Source organism: Rhipicephalus microplus, chromosome 3 (assembly GCF_043290135.1).
Source record: "Rhipicephalus microplus isolate Deutch F79 chromosome 3, USDA_Rmic, whole genome shotgun sequence".
In the NCBI taxonomy this organism is placed as follows: domain Eukaryota; kingdom Metazoa; phylum Arthropoda; class Arachnida; order Ixodida; family Ixodidae; genus Rhipicephalus; species Rhipicephalus microplus.
This window is the reverse complement of record NC_134702.1, coordinates 271,899,467-271,922,609: the sequence shown is the minus strand read 5'-3', so window position 1 is coordinate 271,922,609 and position 23,143 is coordinate 271,899,467. Positions and strand designations below refer to the sequence as shown.

Sequence of the window (23,143 nt, the reverse complement as noted above, 5' to 3'; positions counted from 1 at the left end):
AGAAAGCGAAGCAGTCAGCAGCGTCCGGCCAAACGCAGCAAGCACGAGCTTATGCTGATGGCGATGCCCCTGATGCGCCGAGAAATGCCGCTGAAGCTCCTCTTCTTCACTACAATCGCCCTCCGCACAAAAAGACGCCATCCTGGCGGATTAGGGAGATGAAACGACTAATGGGTCGTAATATGGCTTGAGACGAGAGACGTGGACAGTGTCGCGGCCGCGGTAGCGTAGGTCTGTGGATGGGATGATGGGCTCCACGATATAGTTGACGAGTGACGTTTGCTCTACAACGCGGTATGGCCCGATGTATTTGGGAAGAAGTTTTGCGGAGCGGCCAGGCGCGGTAGCAGGTGCCCGAAGCCATACTAATGAACCAGGTGGAAAGTTTGGAGCCGAACGGTCCCCAGTCTGGCGGGATTGCTGCTGCCACTGGTCCTCGGTAGAAAAAGAGCGGGCAAGCTGGCGGCATTCTTCAGCATGTCGGGCAGCTTCGGACAGAGTTGTACTTTCGGACTCATCAGGTTTATATGGAAGAATAGTGTCTACTGTATTTGAAGGTTCTCGTCCGTACAAAAGAAAGTATGGCGAAAAGCCAGTAGTAGCTTGTACGGCAGTATTATACGCGTAGGTGACGAACGGGAGAACTTGGTCCCAATTAGAATGATCAGAGGCGACGTACATCGACAGCATACTGCCAAGAGCACGGTTGAAGCGCTCCGTCATGCCATTTGTTTGAGGGTGGTACGCTGTACTTGTGCGGTGCACGATTCGGCATTCGTTGAGTAATGCCTTCAAGGCGTCAGAAAGGAAGGCACGGCCTCTGTCACTTAAGAGCTCGCGAGGGGCACCATGACGCAGAATGAAACGTTGCAACAGAAACGTTCCAACGTCACGGGCTGTGGCAGTCGGCAGCGCGGCTGTTTCGGCATAGCGTGTCAGATGGTCTATCGCAACAATAATCCAGCGATTACCAGCTAGAGTTGATGGTAGTGGTCCGTAAATGTCAATGCCGACGCGATCAAAAGGTCGACTAGGACAAGGAAGAGGTTGTGACGGGTAGACTTGCCCGGGAGGTAACTTTTGTCGTTGGCACTGAGCACACGAGCGAATGAACTTTCGCACGTAGTTATACATGCCACGCCAATAATATCTGAGTCGAAGCCTAGCGTATGTCTTGAAGAGGCCTGCGTGGGCGCACTGTGGGTCCGCGTGAAAAGCTTCGCAGATGGCAGCTCGAAGATGGCGGGGTATCACAAGGAGACACTTGCGACCGTCAGAAAGGTAGTTGCGTCGATAAAGAAGATCATCCCTTAGGCAAAAGTTGCTAGCCTGGCGGCGGAGAGCGCGAGACGGCGAAGGAGTGAGAGGATCAGAAAGAATGCTTATGAGGCCACTGATCCAGGGATCCTTTCGTTGTTCCACCGTCATGTTGCGCAAGGCGGATGACGCAACTGCAGGCTCGAGGGAAGAGAGGCAAACACCTTCATCCGATATGGGTGAGCGAGAAAGGGCGTCGGCGTCCGTGTGCTTACGACCAGATCTGTAAATAACGCGGATGTCGTATTCCTGAAGTTTGAGCGCCCAGCGAGCAAGTCGTCCGGAAGGGTCTTTAAGTGTGGATAGCCAACAAAGGGCGTGGTGGTCAGTGACGACGTCGAATGCGTGACCATACAGGTAGGGGCGAAATTTTCCAAGGGCCCAAATAATAGCTAAACACTCTTTCTCGGTCACGGAGTAGTTAGCCTCGGGTTTAGTCAAAGTACGGCTTGCGTAGGCGACGACATATTCATCAAACCCTGCCTTTCATTGCGCGAGCACAGCGCCAAGTCCAACACCGCTGGCATCAGTATGAACCTCCGTGGGAGCGGCAGGATCGTAGTGGCGGAGGATGGGTGGTGAAGTCAGCAGGTGGCGTAATTTGGTGAATGCATCGTCGCATGCTGGTGACCAGGTGGAAAGGTCCTTGTCGCGGCTAAGAAGGTCCGTAAGGGGCGCACATATGGAAGCAAAATTTCTAATAAAGCGTCGGAAGTATGACGACAAGCCGACAAAACTTCTAAGTTCCTTCAAGTTCTTTGGCTTCGGAAAATCGGCGACTGCTCGAAGCTTGGCGGGGTCGGGAAGTATGCCGTCCCGCGATACGACGTGGCCAAAAATGGTGAGCTGCCGAGCACCAAAACGACACTTCTTGAGGTTGAGTTGAAGGCCGGCGTCGGTGAGACGTGTGAGGACGTGCTCGAGACGATTTAAATGGGTGTCGAAATCGGTGGAAAAGACAACTACGTCATCGAGGTAGCATAAACATGTGTTCCACTTGAGGCCTCGTAAAATAGCGTCCATCATTCTTTCAAAAGTGGCTGGAGCGTTACAAAGGCCGAAAGGCATAACGGTAAACTCGTATAACCCATCAGGTGTGACAAATGCTGTTTTCGGTCGGTCAGATGCTTCCATAGGAACTTGCCAGTATCCAGACCGTAAATCCAGCGAAGAGAAATATTCTGCTCCCTGCAAACAGTCAAGGGCGTCGTCTATTCGAGGTAACGGGTAAACGTCTTTGCGGGTGATCTTGTTTAAACGTCGATAGTCCACACAGAACCGAATGGAGCCGTCCTTCTTCTTAACAAGAACGACCGGTGACGCCCAGGGACTGTTAGAAGGCTGTACAATGCCCTGCTGGAGCATGTCAGCAACCTGGTCGTCAATAACACGGCGCTCCGACGCTGAGACTCGGTAGGGGCGCTGCCGTAGAGGCGTATGGCTTCCTGTGTCAATCTTGTGAGATATGTTCGATGTGCGACTGAGGCCAGAAGCGTGGCTGTCAAAAGAAGTACGAAACTTTTGCAGCAGGTTCACTAACTGGCTTCGTTCTGACGAAGACGTTGCGACATCGATGGAGCGGTGGAAAGCGTCAAGGAGTGACTGGTCAACAACAGAGTCAGCAATGAGTGCGCTGAGGTCCGTAGAAAGTAAACTAGATGGAGCGTCAAAAATGTGACGGGCGTCGATCGGATGCCCGTGACCGAGACATTCACCGTAGAATAAAGGTAAAGGCCCTTCTAGCGTATTGTACACGAGCGTCTTCGTGACGCCATGGTGGGGATTAAGGAGAGCAATGGGCAGTGGAGAACATTTCCGTTGAATGAACAGGGCAGAGGGCGTAAATAAAACATCACCGTCGGAAATAGCGTCACACGACACAGTCACCAGCAGAGAAGAGCGCGGTGGTACGGTGGTGTCGTCGGAAACAAACAGTTTATAACACGGCAGGGAGGCTTCGACAGCGTCGACATCAGGAAGTGCAGATAGCTCAAGTTCAGCGCGACAGCAGTCAATGACGGCATTATTATTCGCAAGGAAGTCCCAGCCGAGTATCATGTCATGGGAACACGAGGGCAGCACTACGAATTCGACGATATACACAATCCCTTCGATGACAACTCGTGAGGTGCAGGCTGCGAGAGGTGTTACACTTTCTGCGTTAGCCGTTCTAAGAGAGAGGCCGGATAATGGCGTCAGAACTTTGCGGAGTTTGCGGCACAGGTTCATGGACAGGACGGATAGAGCGGCTCCGGTGTCAACAAGCGCCATGACGACGATACCATCGACTGACACTTGAATGACGTTAGCTGGACAGGGGCGAGGACTTGTGCATGGCGACGGGGACGCAGTTCGTGCCTCGGGAACTGCGGCCGTTAGTTTTCCTGGTCGGTGGGTGCGGAACGGCGACGCATAGGGGAAAGCGAACGTCGACGTGGAGATGGGGAGCAGCGGGTCGGGCCGTGTGGACGATCAGAAGGAAAGGAAGAGGAAGGAGGGCTTGAAGGCGTAGACGAAAACTGAGGGTCGAAAGAGGGCATTCGTCGAATGTTCTGGGCAGGCTGGCGACGACGACAATAACGTGCCACGTGGCCAACACCACCACAAGAAAAACATATGGGACGGTTGTCGTAGGTCCGCCATTGGTCGGAGTAGACTCCGACTTGCGGCTGGGGGGCAGAAAACTGCGGCCGAGGTGGTATCGGCATAGGCGGCGGTGAATAGGTCGGCGGTGAATAGGTCGGCAGTGAATAGGTCGGCGGTGAATAGGTCGGCGGCGAAAAGGGCGGCGGCGAATACATAGGCGCTGACTGAAACGCAGGCTGTCGAGGTTGAGCAACGGCTTCGGCGTACGTGAGAGGTGCGGCGACTGGGGGAAGTTCACGGGCGGGAGGAAGAACTTGTGCGACCTGGTCTTGAATGAAGTCGCGGAGTGTAGACGGCGATCTGCGTGGTTGATCGGGTACACAGGACATCAAAGAGAGCTGACGAGCGACTTCAGCGCCGATGAACTCTTGGATCTTGGAGAGAAGAGGGGCATGGTCTTCTCCTATGCCAAGGGTGGAAAGGCTGGACGAAGAGTCGTCGAGCACCGAGGGACGTCGGGTGGAAAGACGTTGCCTGCGCAACTCGTCAAAACTCTGGCATAATTCGGTCAGTTCTAGGACAGTGCGAGGACTCTTAGAGAGCAACATTTGGAAAGCGTCGTCCTCAATGCCCTTCATGATATGCTTGATCTTAAGCTCTTCGGACATTGACTCGTTCACACGCTTGCAAAGGTCCAGAACGTCCTCAATATAGCTTGTGAAATTCTCACCAAGCTGCTGGGACCGAGTATGTAAGCGTTGTTCGGCACGGCGTTTGCGTACCTCAGGCCGCCCGAAAACTTGTGTGAGGCTCGTTTTGAAGACCGACCATGTAGGGAGTTCCGCTTCGTGGTTTATAAACCACAGCTTGGCCACGTCCGACAGGTAGAAAGAGACGTAGGCCAACTTGGCGGTGTCATCCCATTTGTTGTGAGTACTCACTCGCTCGTACATTGAAATCCAGTCGTCAACGTTCTTGTCTTCTGTGCCTGAGAAGACAGGGGGATCTCGCAGACGGAGAGAACCGGCGCAGAGAACAGTAGGCGGTGCCGGTGGAGGAGTTGGAGCGGCGCTTGCGTCGGTAGGCATAATGGATGGTAAAATGCGATTCCGAAGCTCCAGGGTGATCGAAACCCAGCAGAATCCACCACTTGTAACGGGGTTTATTTGCAGCGCAGAACGCAGAAAGCGAAGCAGTCAGCAGCGTCCGGCCAAGCGCACCAAGCACGAGCTTATGCTGATGGCGATGCTCCTGATGCGCCGAGAAATGCCGCTGAAGCTCCTCTTCTTCACTACACTCAGAAAAATTCAACTCCCAAAGGTTTAACTAGTGGCGCAGGTTCTTGTAGATTACAGAAATGGCGACCCTTGTCCCTTCAACACAGACATCTGCAACGTTTTGCAATGAAAAAATCGTGGCGTGTTAATGAAATGAATAATGCTGAGTGGGCAAAGCAGTGGGATCGTTCGGTGTTACTGTAAATCACCCATGACATCGACCACTCATACATGTAAATGAGTGCCCAGTGGTGTACAGTTATATAGTACAAGGTTTATTAGTCATAACTGATATGTTAAGCTGAGTTGTAAATTTGATTTTGCCTTCATTATTACTGCTTTGTGCTATGAAATCTAGCCTGAAGTTGGCAAAGACAAGCCCTGAACACGTTCCCCTTGGTGGTAGTTGGTTATTTCCAGTAACACGAAACGCATCGTAAAGCACCTCAAGATGTCAACAAGCCAATCGTTGTCCATGGTCATCATCATTACGGTGTATAGTGGGTACCTTGCATGTACTATGCCATGATGGCAGAAAGAGAATGCGTAGTCTAGAATGCACTTGTTCTTCATCTTCATGATGTATTAGTGAGTCCCTTGCATGTAGTGCCGTGGTGGCTGAGAGAAAATGTGGGGTCTCGAATGCACTTGTTCTTCAGCTTAATCGTCATAGTGCTCGGCTACGGCGAACGCCAAACTCGCCAATGGAAAAGCTTGGACTTTAAGGAGGTTCGCCCCTGAAAGATGGGCAGTTCAAATTGCATGCAGCTCTCGCCTCTCGAACTGCAGCCATCTGTTTCCTTCTTCCTTGGTAGATCCGTGACACGTGGGTGACAGTGAGAACCATGACCCTATGACAGTTGGAATAGTGTTATTGATTGTAAAATGTGCGCCTCGGTAGAGTCCTTGACAGCAACACAACAGACCTGCCCACAGCGTCGATTGGAGAAGGTGCACGAGGGTGGCAGTGGCAAGAGGCATGTTCAGTGATAGCACAGAAAAAGCAGATGGTCTATCTGTTCAGTGTTCACGTCTCATCTGGGTGGTGGAAAAACAGAGCCGAAGGTCTTGCAAGGAGATGCGATGCAGCAATCACAGTCATTGGCAAGGCATGGAGCAGCATCGCAGGTTGAAGATATGGCACAGGCTGTTGTGTGGGCTGAGCAGTGACGGGTGGTTGTTGTAGTGTGCGCCTCAGCAACTTGGGTCCAAATGGCATGTTGAAAGCCTGGAGCCAAAGAATGCACAGGCTCGTGCGTGAGAAGCAGAAATGAGAACTGGTGCACTACCTCTACATGGATAAAGCTTGTTGACAGCGTGAATCTACTGGAAAGTGTTGTCCCGGAAACCATGAAATTCTGGAAGTTCTGAAGGAGCTGGAGATGGCAAGGCAGCAGGCCAAAGCAGGAGCTCAACGTTACTAAGTGGTTGAGCAGTCCTGTCACATTCATCATGGCACACATGACCTTTCTAATGCTGTTGGGTGAAGTGCTCGAGCAGTCAGGTTCAAGTCTGCGGAGCATGTGGTGGTAGCGGTAGTCACGGTGGTGACATCCACGGTCAAAGAAGCCTGGATTGCATCTCTTGAATGCTCAGACATTAACTGTTAGAGTCCAGGGTGAGAAGGTATTGCAACAAGAAGTGTGAACGGTTATCCAGGGCAGCAGGAGCCCGCGTGCTTCCTCTGAGAGAAGCCGTAGCATCGTGCCTGTCAGGTAATGTCTTGGAACCACCAAAGAGGCATTAATGTCAAAGAGCATGTGTTACAGTTGTAAATTGCGCTCCTGCAGGCCTCGCCTTTGCTGTATACCAAAAGCCAACTCACACTCTGGTAGATACCTCAACTATGAGTCAGTACATCAGGTAGCCCACAAACACTCAGTGATTCACTCCTTAGTTCAACGAGCCATTTGCAGGTGTTCCAATGCAAACAGCCAGCAGGAGGAGCTTCGTACTATTGAAAGTGACCTGATCCGGAATGGATACCCCGAGAATTTCATTAAGAACACAACTAAATTCGTCATGCATAACCAGCAGCCAAACAGTCAAGCTCTGCGTAACATAACGTCTACACGTGAGCTCGCAGCGATTTCATACGTTTCAGATGTAAGCAAAGCCCTAGCCCGCGTGTTAGAAAAACCTGTAGTGATGATCGCGCATGTGCCAGCAAGCAAGCTTAAAGCTGACTTGCTGAATGTGAAGGATCCTCTCCCTTGGCAACACTTTCTTAGTGTGATTTAGAAGATCCCACGCGCCGATTACAAATCGGTGTACATTGGCAAAAGTGGCAATTTCTGCAGGAGGCTAAAGCAGCATAAAAATGATGTCACCAAGGGCCATGCAGTGACAAATACACTCGCAGAGAACATGCCGAGAATACGGGCAATGAAATAAACTGGGACAACACATGCATCATGGCTATGAAGAAGAATTTGACGAGACTCCCAACCCCGAATCACTAATCTTTCAGGCAAGGAGCAACACAATCAATAGATCATCTGACACACTGAACCACGTGTGCTATTGCACTTTGTGTGATGCACTCAACACTGCAAAGGAGCCTGTTGCTCAACCATCATTTCATTAAGAACAACGGATCCGTTCGAATCCCGAAATGTCATTCTTTATTTGTCCTGACATAGGTAACTGACGCCTTTTTTCAACCTGACCAGGTGGTATTCCATCGCACTCTCGACTATGGCTCCAACATGAAGATAATAGCTGTGGCAGAGGTGGGGATTAAATTAATACTGTTTTGGACCTGAAATTTGGGCAGGAAGTCTGAAAAATGCGATGCTGAAGATTTTCAGTCTTTAAAATTTCAGATTTTCTTATATACTGACGTCTATGAGGGAGATTTGGAAACCCAAACACAAAAGGAGCACACCCTTGTCTGCCACAACAGCTGGGCTTCCATAGAAGTTGCAAGAGGAAGAGAGGCTGAGGAAATAGCAACTTTGCCTTTTAGATGTAAAGGGCTGTCAGCAACAATTTGGCTGCACCAAATATGTACTCTGGCCTCTGCATCGCCTAATTCTTGATATTACAACCATGAAACACCACCTTGCCAGTACTTCATCCACGCAGCCAAAAGAAAACCTTTCATGGTGCTATCTGATACAAATATGCATAGGAATATTGCAACCTTTTTTCTGCAATTTCACTTAGAAGTATTCAAAAAATATTCTAGAAATATTCGAGAAATATTCTATTTGATTTGCACTCACATTTCAACATTTAAACTTGCTTCACACCCATACTTTTGCTTTTCACATACCTTGATTCTTTTCCCCTTATTTTTTATTTTTTTTGCATGGATGCGTGCACACACCTGTTTAACAGCAGCGCCATATACTGAAGACTGTGGTTCAGTGAAAACATGTCAGTTCCTGTTTGTGTTGTCGTGATTTGCAATTATTTCTCAGAAATCTTTCTGTACACTGTTTTGACTTGCTCGGAGTGAAATGGACAAAATTTCCACCTTACACGCAAAAAAGACAATGTATTGATAGTGTTCCACATATCTTACACCAGTAAAGCCACATGCAGACAGTCAAGCTCTGAGTGATACAAGTGAATGCAGCACACATACCGTTGAAAAATTTGATAATGTCAGTAAAGTCCATGTTGTTTTCTAGGATGATGTCGCGGTAGTATTCCACCATGGCCAGAGCTATGAAGAGCACAAAGTTGCTGGAAGCAACATGCTGGGCCGCCCAGATGGTCTCCCAGACACTGAACACATCCTGGTAGACAAGCTCTATTGCATGGATAGCAAACATGAAATGTTAGGAATGCCAAGGTTAAGAAAAGAAAAAAATCAAAATTCTTGACAGTACTGATTTACTGCACATTTGGAATGCACTATAGAAGTCAAAAGGTAGGGTCAAGTTAGGTGTTAACTGTGAAGTGTCAAAGCTGTGAGCAAAAACAAGTTACATTCAAAGCACAAGAATATGGGAAAGTGCAGCATCGCACAAAAGGACATGTGTCACAGCAAATTCCACAATATTCACTCGTTCTCCAATACACTGAACAAGGATATGTCCGATTCGACATTCTGTACCATTCCAAACATAGCAGGACATCGTTTGGCTCTAAAACTGACGACATGAGCTGTTGACTCTGCCAGGGGAAAACATACCTGACAAGAACAGCGGGAGCACTTTTTTAATCTGCAACGCGTCTGGCATCTGGGAGAGGCCTCTTCCGAGTTCTTAATTCTTATCCGACTAAGAGAAACATGCAGCACCAACAGGTGGGGCAATTATGCACATCAACCTTCTTGTTGGCCTGTGACACCACACTTGTCTATTAGTAAGCAAATAAAAAGGTAAGCCCTCTTTGTCTATGTGTCTCGTACATTGCTATCTGTATCAATACCTTTGGGAGTGACACTTACTTTACCGTACAGTTCCGAGTGACTCATTGATGACAGTAATGTTTATCTCAGTACGAAGCACTGGTGTATATTTATGTGCCCATAAAGCATTTTGTTTGAAAATACCATTAAATAAAATAACGAACATTCCTGTTTGTTGTGGATGAAGACAGTAATTTATCCTCCAGGTTGAATTCAGGAGCTGACAGGTTAAAAATCCGCTTTGACACTGGGACTACAGATCAGAAATTCCTTAAGCGGAGCAAGTTGGTTCATAGCTGACACTAGTTTGAGTGGCATAACTCAAAACGGGGCATAATAAAGAAGACAGACACAATGACAATTCTGTCTGTGTCGCTTGTTTTAAGCTGCACTGCACTGAGAAATTCTACTCCAGATAACTTACATGTAAACACGGAAATCAGTGAACAATACGGGTGTGCAAATATCGAATTTTTCAAATATGAATGGAATATGGATACACAGCTTCATATACGAACCGAATATAGAATAGTCAAGAGATGCGATTTTTTCACCAGTAATACTTTGCTTTATCACATACAGTCAAGCCCACTTACAACATTTCTTGGTTAAAACAACCTTATTTCAGTCCACTTACAGTTTTCTTATGCTACCCATTGAGACTGCATCCACATAGAGCGAACATTTTTCGAGACCACATACTTTTACAACATACACTTCAGACACTGTGGTGGTAAAAAATATGCCGCATACGAAGCTAAAATAAAGTTAACAGGCCTTCTAAACCATGAGAAAAGTGGTCTCGCATGCTCCGATAGTTTACTCGCTGCGAAAACACCCTAGATCGACAAGCGACATTAGCTGACTTTGTATGCTGTGAGCGAGGTTGCTCACTGTCCATCTGTTTCTTCGGCAGCAGAATGGCAGCGAGGATTACCAAAAAAAATTAAGAAAATACGAGGCATCATGAAGACTTGCGGTCAGCTTTCTCATGGCAACATTTTCTGCAGCTACGATCAGCTACAATGAACCATGCCTTAGAATTCAAGATGCGATTAAATGCAATATGAGAGGCCAGATATTTAGGCACTAAAAATCACATTTTAGGCACCAAAAACAGGCAGAAGAAATACCGTTTTAGGCCCCAAAAATAATAAAGATAGGTACAATGAATTTTTTACATAAATTCATATTTTTGAAGAAAGATGTGCGTGACCTGTGTCTAAGACAGGAAAGCAAGAAAAGTGTATAGTCTGTGATTGTGCAAAAGCACCAGCGGTCTAACATTGCCATGCATTTGCCCTTTTTCCCACATGGTTTACAGAACACGGTCTCTCCTTTTATTGTCCTACATGGTGGGATAATGTGGCCACCATCGAGTAAACACGCTCCATAGTCTTTTTATTTTTGCCATGGCTGAGAAGAGAAGCACAGGAGCAAATTGCCAGCCCGCTAAAAGTTTATATAACGGTCTTTAACCAAAGGTCTTTTAACCATGTATTTGCAAGGTCTAATTACACCAGGTAAATTTCTCCTCTGTGAATGCCCTAAGGGCAACTAGCTAAGTATGAGAATTTGAAGCTGCCATGTGTACTGCATGAACTGGGCACTCAAGACCACGCGTGCCAATATTTGCAATGCCACAAGCACCAAAAAGAGGTGAAACGTAAGACTTAACACCACTCGCCCTTCATCTAATGAGCGCCCACCAATATGAAGGAGGTGACATGTATTAGCATTATTCGAGGTGACATGTGTATTTGATTGCTTAAATAGAAAAATGTATGTTGACAGTAATATTCAAAACGCACAAATAGAGCGTGTGCACATTTTTTTTAATGACGAGTCTAGCGATATGCAACTCTAAGCAGCCTCCGTTTTATTTGCGTTCATGTTCTCGCCGTTCTCACATCGTGCCGGCACTAGCCCTGACAACGCTTGGTGTGTTTTAACGAGATAGCATTAATGAGCTCATTTTTCAGAAATTCCAGTGTCGGCATCGTTGGTAGAGAGTGAAAAATCATCATCTTGTCCGTGACAAAAATCAAGAAGTATTCAAATAAAGTAAACCATGCAAATTTCCGGGTCTGAGTGAGGATCGAACCGAGGCCATTTGCATGGCAAACAGGTGTTCTAACACACAGCCATGCATGTTCTTGGAACAACGACGGAAATAACTTCCTCTGCTTGGAAATTCAGTGACCATAATTTTCATGTTTTACAAATACACGCGTCCTGTATACAGGCATCACACTACAACATGTAATACCGCAGTAACATTGCGTGGCCAGAACAAACTTACGTTGCCATCAGGCACCAGGAAACATGATTGTAGAGGGCACTGCCAATGTTCCTTGTAGCATGTGGCCACAAGGAAGCACTATAATCTACCGAGGGTATATATAGGATTTCTGGAGAGGAAATAAAGTTTTTTTTTTGTTTTTTTTTTTTTTTTTTTGGTTTCCACTTGCCAGCAGTCTGCCCCATTTCTTGGCTCCCAAGCTGAACATGGTGTCAGAAGTGGGGTCATGCCGTTAATCCGACATGCCCAATGATGCGGTATCGACCCCCATTAAAGCCAATGTGAACAACGTTCAGGGGGGCATATCTGGCCTGCATCCTCCAGCAAACTACATGTTTTATAAGCTTGGAAAATGGCCCACGTGGATTGTAACGTTCCAAGACTACGTCTTCGTGGCCGGCGCGCAGAATGCCAGCGACGAGGCCCAGGTACGGACACTTCTTTGCTGTATGGGACCACAAGCCAGATCCATTCTTTTGTCCTTTGGTGTATCGGCACCGGAGACTCTTCCTTTCACATCTGTCAAAGAAAAATTGGATTCGCGCCCCGCCGCGGTGGTCTAGTGGCTAAGGTACTCAGCTGCTGACCCGCAGGTCGCGAGTTCGAATCCCGGCTGCGGCGGCTGCATTTCCGATGGAGGCGGAAATGGTGTAGGCCCGTGTACTCAGATTTGGGTGCACGTTAAAGAACCCCAGGTGGTCAAAATTTCCGAAGCCCTCCACTACGGCGTCTCTCATAATCATATGGTGGTTTTGGGACGTTAAACCCCACATATCAATCAATCAATCAAAAATTGGATTCGCACTTCGTGTACCCTGTGAATGAGATATACTAAAGTCGTCGTTTTCACCGCCGCATACAGCAGCCAGGCGAGTCTGTGGATGACTTTTTCACAGCGTTACGTAACCTGGTAAAGTGCTGCAGCTACAACAGCCCGCTTGTCGAGGACCGCCTTGTTCATGACAGATTTTTCGTGAGCATAAGTGATGAGAGGCAGTCTGATCAATTATGCCGCTGCACAAAACTTACCGCTGAAAAAGCCCTGTGCCAAGCCTGCATTCATGAGGACGCAAAGAAAGAGCGGTTATCCCGCCGAAGATTGACTGTGAATAACGCCCTTGCTGAAACGCTGAACATCGATTCGGCTTGTCGAAATGATACGCACACCCCTTCGTCCCGTTCTCGCTATCAGTCTGAACTCTCGGCTGTGCTATCATGTCGCTTTTGTGGGCATCAGCGACACTTTCGCAAGAACTGCCCGGCCTAAAAATCGGTGTGCCACTATTGAAGAAAGGTAGGGCATTTTGCAAGAGTTTGTATTAAGAACAGAAACGACCTGCTCGAATCTGTTGAACTTCACGACGTGAATTCACGCCGAGCAAGGTACACGGAAATACTTGTTAACAAGCACCCGGCCGAGTTTAAGATAGACTCTGGCGCAGAAGTGTCTGTGGTCTCGCTGTCTTTTCCAGGACGACCGCGGGTGCTAGATTCCGTTGAAGGGGAAGGCTTAGGCCTTGGTGAACAGACTCTTCACCTTATCGGTACTTTCAAGGCAACTTCACAGTGGCACGACAGAGCCAAAGTGCAGACATAGTATGTGGTTGACCGTCAGCTTACACACCTACTTGGGCTACCTGCAATTGAAGCCCTTGGGGTCGTTCAGTTTGTGGATTCTGCCAAGGGTGTTCATTCTCCTAAAGCAAAAATTTTCCAGGGACTGGGGAAATTTCGGCAAGCTGAATATTGCATACCCCTCAAACCCGGTGCTCGTCCATTTTCCTTGAGTGCCTCACGGCGGATTCCAATTCTTTTAAACGACGTTGTCAAGACAGAGTTGTATTAATTGGAGTTGCAGGATGTCATACGGAAGGTAGAGACGCCAACGGAGTGGTGCTGCCGACTCGAGGTCGTGCCCAAGTCATCTGGTGACTACAGGATTTGTATTGACCTGACGAAGCTTAATGCAGTAATTGAAAGGAAGAGCTTCGTATTGCCAATGGTGGAGCAGATTCTAGGCCAGTTGGGTGGAGCACAGGTGTTCTCCAAGTTAGATGCGCGGTCTAGCTTTCATCAGGTGAAGCTGAGTGCAGAAAGCCAAGAACTGACGACTTTTATCACGCCGTTCGGTCGGTATTTTTACAAGAGACTCCCTTTTGATATTGCCAGGGCACCCCAGTCCTTCCAATAGTTAATATCAAGAATCCTTGAGCGCTTGCCCGGAGTCGTGAACATGATTGACGACATTCTAATCTTCGGCAGAAGCACGATGAGCACTTGAATGCCATCCTGGCCCGCTTGGAAGAAGAAGGTGTCACCCTAAACGAAAAGAAGTGAGCGTTTCGGGTCAACTCAGTGAAGTTCATGGGTGTAGTGGTTGGAGCAGATGGGATTTCACCAGACCCAGACAAGGTTAAGGCTGCAGTTCAAGGACCTGCCGCCGCCGACTGACATCGGTGGAGTACGACGGTTACTTGAAATGGCCAACCATGTGGTACGCTTCATACCTCATTTATCCGATGTCAGGGAGCCCATTCATTCTCTTTTGAACAAGAACAGCACCTGCACTTGGGGTCCCAGTCAAGAAGCTGCCTTCTCACGACTGAAGTTGTTGCTGAGCTCCGATACGTGCATGGCAAAATACGATTCCTGGTACCACACAGTAGTATCCACGGATGCCAGTTCCTATGGCCTGGGAGCGGTATTCCTACAGGACCAGCCTGAACGTACTCGATGGGACGTTGCGTACACTTCAAGAGCGCTAACTTCCACAAAAACGCGCTATAGTCAGACAGAGAAGAAGCATCTCGCCGTTACTTAGGGCTGTTTCACAAAACGATCAGTTTCTTTGTGGCGTCACCTTCGAAATAGAGACAAACCATCTTTTTGTTTAGTTACACTTCTGGGTAACAAGGACCTAGAGCTCCTGCCATCTTGCATACAACGAATGCAGATAAAACTGATGCGCTATCAGTATGTGATGAAATATGTGCCTGGGAAGTACTTAGCTACGGCAGACACTTTGTCACGAGCGCCCTCTGAACGCCCCCTTAGTAGAGACGTTGGAGCTGTTCATCAGCGAAGTGTTTAAGCAATTGCCGCCTCTGGTAACAAGATGCCTGGATGATGTGTGCAAGCATCAAGCTCAAGATGGTGTTTGCTCAGCGGGTATGACCTACTGCATAAAAGGATGGCCCGACAAAACAAAGGTGCCTCTGCAAGTCACTCTATTTTGGAAGGAGAGGGACAGACTGAGCGTGTACGATGGCATCCTTCTGCTGGACCGACGACTTGTGATTCCATCAGCCTTGTGCCAGGATATTCTCGCTTTATTAAACAAAGGGCATCAGGGAGTGCGCCGTTGCCAAGCACGGGCCAGGGAGACTGTTTGGTGGCCTAACTGTAATGTGCATGTGGATCACATGGTGTCGCAGTGTACTGAATGCGCCGAGACTAGAGTTCAGCGATACGAGCCTACGTTGCCAACGGTTATACTTGACAGGCCATGGCCGCACTTGGGCATCGATCTGTTTTAATTGAAAGGGCGCGATTATGTCCTGATTGTTGATTATTATTCCAGGTTTCCCAAAGTAGTCTCCGTTGGGTCCACCATGGCACCAGCCGTCATTTCGGCAATCAAGAACTCTATCTCACTGTTACAAGCTGCCACTCTAGCGTCGCCAGCGCAAAGTCGGCGACGGGAATGACAGCAGGTTGGTTCGTTCCGTACGCAAGCAGAGACAGTGAAGAGATCAGAGACGTGAGAAAACAAAACAAACTTTACTCTAGTGATATTGCAGCACACGGGATCTAGTACAACACTTCAATACAACTAACAAAATACATCAACACTTGATACAACTAAAAAAATACATATAAATAAACAATAAATCAGCTTACACGAGAGAACTATTACAAACTACACAAACTAACAACAATAGAACTACGGAGGAGAAAGTTCGAAGATATAAACAGGTGAAGGCATACGTGTGATGACCGGCAGCGTTGCATCCCCGACGATCGGATGCGAGAAGTCGAAGACAGTTCTGGCACGACTGCGATGCCGGCGGTGTTGCAAGGTTGGTGGCTCCGGGAGGCTAGTGCTTGCAGGTGACTTCGAGCAGGTTGAGCTAACTCGAGGTGAAGTCTCGATGTCTACGTTGCAGACGTTAATATCGCATCACAACTATACGAACGGCTAAGTTTAGGTGGCCAGCTGATACAAAGCCACACTAAAAACTTCTAGAAGAGATGCTTGTTGATCTGTTTCTACACCATGTTGGTCAGCGACTAGTCTGCCTAGCAGGGCAAAATCCTGCGCTTAAATCCCCCTCGTGTCTCCTCGCTCTCTGCATTGGGGACAAGACAGCTCTACATGGGTCTAATCATGCGCGTTTAATTGATGGAAACTCTGCCCCAAAAATATATCGACCCCACCCCTTTTTAATTGGGAAAGGGCCCTCAACTAGCGAGAGTGACAACCTGTGGGGTTGTTGTCATACGGCTTGGCCATCAGAGGTTTTCCCACGCTTTTCCCCGTGGGAAACGGTCAGAATGTTTGGCTCTCAGCCAGTGCGTCCCGTAGCCTAATCCTTGTTCGAGGTACATCGCGGCCTTCCACGACCTTGCAGACGCCGCCGCAGTTACAAAAGGATTAAGCGTCGACGGCGACGTTCCAAGAAGAGCACCCCATTCTGCACTTCTCGGCTCCCTTTCATGGGCCCGCCGTTCCCACGGTCAGTGGAGAAGTACGGAGCCTGTTAATTGCCGAGACGCAGGGCCGCCAAAAATGGCCGTCTGTGACACGCCTGTTTTGGCGTACCAGACGTGGTCTGGACCAACGACGAACCGCAGTTTTTGTCACCCGAGTTTGCAGAGTTTCCACAGTCATATGGCTTTCATCATGAGACCAGCAGTCCAAGGTATCCCCAGAACAACGGAGAGGTGGAGCGCATGGTGCACATGGTAAAAGACTTGGTCTCCAAAGTCCTGACCCTTACCTGGCTTTGCTGTCATACCGTGACACACTCCGTCAAAATGGCATTTCTCCAGCTTAAGCCTTGATGGGAAGAAAATTGCAAACACATCTCTCACGGCTACCGGAACAACTAGTGCTGTCATTACCGTGTCATAAGAGTTTCAGGGAAAAGGATACGAGTTACAAGGCGCAGCAAGCAAAGAACTACAATCGCTGTCAGACTTCAAGCGAGCTGACCCCTCCAAGTCCTGGCGACTGTGTGTGGGTCACGTGCTGCAGTGGGGAAGTGCTTTCACAGGCCCAGAGTCCACGGTCATACCTGGTTGAAACCCCTAGAGGCGTTCTGCAGCGTAATCGTCGACACCTGGTGCCTCATTCAACAGAAATGAGTTCAGCACAACTAGCAGCTTCTCCGCCAGCCCTTCCCGAGAACTTGCAACCTGAAGCTCCACAAGAACCCGTGCAACCAGAAGTAACGCCACGGGAAACTGTGACGCAGACTCGCAGTGGTCATATAGCGAGGCCGCGCCGACGTTTGAACTTATAAGGACCTGCCCCATAAAATGTGAAAAGGGGGGATGTAGAGGGCACTGCCAGTGTTCCTTGCAGCATATGGCCACAAGGAGGCACTGCTGTCCACCGAGTGTATATATGGGATTTGGGGAGAGGGAATAAAGTTCTTTTGGTTTCCGCATGCCAGCAGTCCGCCTCGTTTCTTGGCTCACAGGCTGAACAATTATGTTTAGAAGATTCGATTTCCTATCATTTATTTCGACATATTGTGTTCGACCTTGAGGTATGACCGGATCCACGCTACAACTTCTTAATTTACATTAAGCTTTATTAGCTTATCTGTTTAACTTTGTGTGAGCAACCCAACCAAAAGCCTTCGATAAATCTAAACATATAGCGTCGATCTGTTTACTGTTATCTAGTGAAGTTCAAAAGTCATTAATTGTTTCTGCCAATTGTGTAACAGTGGATAGGTTGCCTTGAAAGCTATGCTGATTAGAAGAAAAAAAGCCTTCTTCTTTTCAAGGTAACCTTATATTGATTTTGATATTACGTGCTCAAGAAACTTGCAGCACACACACGTCAATGAAATGAACCGGTAGTTTCCCATGTCTTGCTTTCCACCTGATTTGTGTACCAGAACAGCTTTTGCAACTAGCCGATCATCTGTGATTTGTTTCTGTGCTTACGGTGCCTTAAATATAATCTCAAGATAGCGGCCTACCCATTTTGAATACCTGCGTGAATACGCATTTGGTATGCCGTCAGAACCTATGGATTTTCTAATCATCAATATTAAGCAAAAGTGCTACAATACCTTCATAAGACAACTCTATATAAGGCATTGATGAAATGTGTGGAGATTGTAGCACAAAGGATGAAAAACCATTTGTACAACTATCAGTAAATACAGATTGGAAAAACATTAAAAGAAGTTGCAATATGAGAGCATTCAATCACAAGTTCATAATTAACGACAATGTTCCTAGGAACCTCGTTATCCAGTAACAAATGGCACCAAAAACGGTGTGGATCGTCCTTCATAAAACCAGCCAATGTCACATCATAGAAGGTGTTTTTAGCAGCCGTCAGCTTTGTGTGCAATGCAGTGCTTAGTGCCGAAAATTTATTGTGATTGTTTCTTAACTTTTTTTATTCACGGCTAATTTTTCGTATTAAATGTATGATTTCAGGTGTTATCCATGAATTCTGTTTATTTATTTATTTCTTTTGGTAGTAGGAAGGCATTCACTATGCCATCCTTCATAATCCCACGAAGAAGTGCAGTACCCGCTGCACACTTGCAAGAAAGTTTGTGCAATTTTTTTATGCTGCCGCTCACAACGACAAATAATTATGCCAGAAGCTTTTGTAATCCACATAATCCCCCACAGTTGAAGTAGAAATTAAAGTATGAAGGTTATTTTGTTTTTTTTTTGTACATGTATTTACAGTTTTATAAACTTAGCAAATTTGTTAAATAATCCCTAATGGCATTATAACAAAAGAACAAAACACTAAATGGCAATAGTCATAGGCAAGGAACTAAGTAGTAATTATTATCAAAAGCACAAGAAATAACGTAACACATAATAGTTCTATAGAAAATGGTAATCCCTGCTAAACCATCAAAGTCATAAATGATGCAATAATTTAATGTAATGAGTACAAAAAGGTGCAAATATGTGATATGTATAGTGTGAATTTAAATATGTCTTAAAGTCCATACTACAAATCTCTAAAGAAGGACAAATTACTATGGATAGAATTTTTCAATTGTGCTAGGAACGAGGTGAGTGACAGGACTGTTTTTAAAATAGCAGTCAGGCTATTCCGAATAGTAGTTCCTCTAAATTCCAAAGATTGATGACCATAATTAGTGTTTATTATTGGTAATGATGATTGTAGTGGGTCATGCAAATCTCGGCACACACATTGCCAGTGCTAAGCACGAGACGCTCGGCCCGGACTGTCGCTGATTTTGCTAGCTAGGCCTACGCTCCTACCTGGTCTCGGATAACAGTTTTGACTGTCTCCGTTCTATATTATAATTGGTGGAGGTGCGGGGTCTCCTTGCAATCCTGGAGTTGCGAAGCCGGACTGTACCTGCTGTCATGACCACTGCATCTGCCACAAGCCCTCCTCCTATGGCTTCCCAGCCCATTGTGTGCTCCGGCGCGGTCCGTCAGCGGGATCCTCCCATATTCAGCGGCACTGACGACCACGACGTCGACGACTGGCTGGCTACTTACGAACTCGTGAGTGTCTTGAACAAATGGGACGAAGCCACGAGACTGGCCACTGTCGGTATTTACCTCAGTGGCATTGCCCACTTATGGCTTCGGAACCATGAGATCGACGTTCCCACCTGGACAGCATTCGAAGCAAACTTCAGCGAAGTCTTTGGTCGTCCTTCTGTCCGCAAACTTCGTGCGGAGCAGCGCCTTCAGTCAAGATCTCAACTGCCTGGTGAGAACTTTACAAGTTACATAGAAGACGTCATTGACTTGTGCAAGCGCGTCGATGTGAACATGACAGAGGTGGACCGCATCAAGCATATTTTTAAGGGTATTGACGAGGACGCTTTCCAAATGCTCATTTCAAAAAGCCCTGCTACTGTCGTCCAAGTTACCGAGCTCTGCCAAAGCTATGATGAGCTCCGCCGGCAACGTCTCGTCACCCGCCGTGCTGTCCCACATCAGGAATCGATGTCCTGCTTAACTCCCTCGCAAGACCCCGTCCTCCTCTCGCAGATCAAAAATTTCGTGCGCGAAGAAGTTGCCCGCCAACTCTCGCTCATCTCTGGCCTACCAGAGCGCAGTGCACCGCTTAGCCCTACTCTACGGACTATTATACAAGATCAAGTGTCTGAGTTCCTTCCTCCGCAGCTGGTGCCACCAGTCAATGCACCATTGACGTACGCCGAAGCAGCAGCACGACCACGACCACAGACGTTCCAAGCGCCGCCTCCACAGCCTGCTCCTGTTTATGCCGCCCAGCCGCCACGACCTCCCGTTCGCCGAGTCCCTAATCCATGGCGCACTGCCGACAACCGACCGATCTGCTTTTCGTGTGGTCTACCTGGGCACGTCGCACGTCTGTGCCGCCGCCGCCCACTCCACTCACGTGAAAACCTACGTCCATACGAGAACGAATACATGTACACTCAATACACCCCAGACCCCGAATTGTACGCTCCTCGTCCAAGCCACCGACCAGCTCCTAATCGCCGATCTCCTTCTCCACGTCGACGCTCGCCCTCCCCGATGCGCCGACACCCCCCTACAATCGACGCGGAAAACTAAATGACGCAGTTCCTGAGGCAAGAACTGCGTCCTCGTCGCAAAGCACAAGCCCTCTTCGTTCGCCGCCGAATGTAATTAATGCCGTTCTTGAAGGTCTACCCGTACTTGCCTTTATTGATACTGGTGCCGCAATTTCTGTCATCGCCGAAAAAGTTTGCCGTTCAATTCGAAAAGTGACAACGCCTTACTTGGGTCCATGTCTTCATACTGCCACTGCACAGCCTGTGCAGTCTGTGGCCGCGTGTACTGCCAGACTTGTAATTCAAGGAGTGCCCTACACAGTCCAGTTCGTAGTACTCCCGCACTGTTCTCATGACATCATTTTAGGTTGGGATTTTCTTTCCCATCACCAAGCCGTCATTGATTGCGCCGGTGCCGAAGTCGCCTTTTGTCCCCTTGGTGATGCGCTACCAGTGCACGATCGCCCTTCCGACGCGAAGTTGGTCATTAGTGACAACACCCAAATCCCTCCACGCGCTACTGTCTTCGCACTCGTGTCGTGTTCCACCGTCGTCGACGCTACCGCATTCTTCACGCCTTCCGCTGCTTTCGTTCATCGCCACCTATCACCGCTCCCAACCGCTCTCGTTACTCTTCAAGGTGGTGCGACCAATGTGCCTGTGGAGAATCCGTTCCCATTCACGATTACGCTACTTCGAGGCGAGTGTATTGGTTCGATAGAATCATTCGAAACCATCGCTACACTTGACGTTCCTGATGAATCATCGGATGTCAGCGCCCTCTCCTGTAGTTCCGTGAATGACCCTTCCACTACCGACATTTTCAACCGTGTCATCGACGAAGGCCTAAACCCACAACAGAGGTGCGAGCTTTTGAGCCTCCTTGACAAGTTTCGACCATCTTTTGACAGTCACAGCGCTACTTTATGTCGCACATCTACCGTATGCCACCAGATCGACACAGGTAATCACCCACCACTACGGCAGCGACCATACCGTGTTTCGCCAACTGAACGCCGTATCATCGATGAACAAGTAGGTGACATGCTAAAGCGAGGCGTCGTTCAACTGTCAAACAGTCCTTGGGCGTCGCCGGTTGTTTTAGTTAAAAAGAAGGATGGCACGATACGCTTTTGCGTAGATTATCATCGCCTAAACAAAATAACACGAAAGGATGTTTATCCTTTGCCTCGAATTGATGACGCCCTCGACTCTTTACAAGGCGCAGAGTTCTTTTCCTCCCTTGATCTACGCTCTGGGTACTGGCAAGTGCCCATGAATCCGGATGATAGGCCAAAAACTGCATTTGTTACACCAGACGGCTTATACGAATTTAACGTGATGCCATTCGGGCAATGCAATGCGCCGGCAACATTTGAGCGCATGATGGACACTATCCTACGAGGCCTCAAATGGAACACGTGTTTGTGCTACTTAGACGATGTAGTGGTATTCTCGCCCGATTTTCCCACGCACCTTCGTCGCTTGGAACAGGTTCTACACTGCCTCTCTGCAGCAGGCCTCCAACTCAACTTGAAGAAGTGTCACTTTGGAGCGCGAAAGCTGACCATTCTCGGACACGTCGTGTCGAAAAATGGCGTTCTTCCTGACCCCGCTAAGCTACGTGCTGTTTGCGAGTTCCCGAGGCCCGCGTCTCTCAAGCAGCTGCGTAGTTTCATTGGGCTTTGCTCATACTTCCGCCGCTTCGTCCGAGATTTTGCCTCGATCATGGCGCCTCTGACAGACCTGCTTCAGGGAGACCGCAATCTATCTGCGTGGTCTCCAGCTTGCGACAGTGCCTTTGCGAAGCTCCCTGAACTGCTTACAACACCACCCATACTGCGTCATTTCGATTCAAGCGCTCCCACAGAAATCCACACAGATGCTAGCGGTGTCGGTCTTGGCGCTGTACTCGCCCAACGAAAGCCTGGTTACCAAGAATATGTTGTTGCGTACGCGAGCCGCACTCTTACAAGAACAGAAGCAAATTATTCGGTAACTGAGAAAGAATGCCTAGCGATTATCTGGGCCATTACAAAACTTCGACCTTATCTGTACGGCCGCCCTTTCGATGTTGTTACCGACCACCACGCGCTCTGCTGGTTATCCTCCCTCAAAGATCCCTCAGGACGCTTGGCACGATGGGCTTTACGGCTCCAGGAGTACGACATCCGCGTCATTTATCGCTCAGGCCAGAAGCACGCCGATGCCGACGCTCTTTCGCGTTCGCCTGTTTCTACTGATATTGCGAGTGTCTCCATCCAAGACAACTTCCTTCCACTATCAGGACCCATCAACATGGCTGCGGAGCAGCGCAAAGATTCGTGGATTGCGTCTCTGATGGATTACCTATCTGAAACACTCGCCCACCCGCCATCTCGAGCGCTACACCGACAAGCCTCTCACTTCGCCATCCGTGATGGAATACTTTATCGCCGCAACTACCACCCTGACGGTCGCAAATGGCTACTCGTCATACCCAGGCATCTCCGCGCCAGCATATGTGCTGCTTTCCATGCCGATCCGCAGTGTGCGCACGCCG

At 48.3% G+C, this 23,143-nt stretch overlaps 1 protein-coding gene across 1 annotated transcript in view; it reads right to left on the bottom strand.

Moving 5' to 3' along the window:
- Window positions 1–23,143, bottom strand: part of LOC119167945 (small G protein signaling modulator 1) — a 301,398-nt gene that overhangs the window by 14,179 nt on the left and 264,076 nt on the right. The window contains exon 21 of the mRNA XM_037419412.2: window positions 8,773–8,940. Coding sequence (XP_037275309.2) covers window positions 8,773–8,940 — 168 coding nt within the window. The remainder of the gene's footprint in view (window positions 1–8,772; window positions 8,941–23,143) is intronic.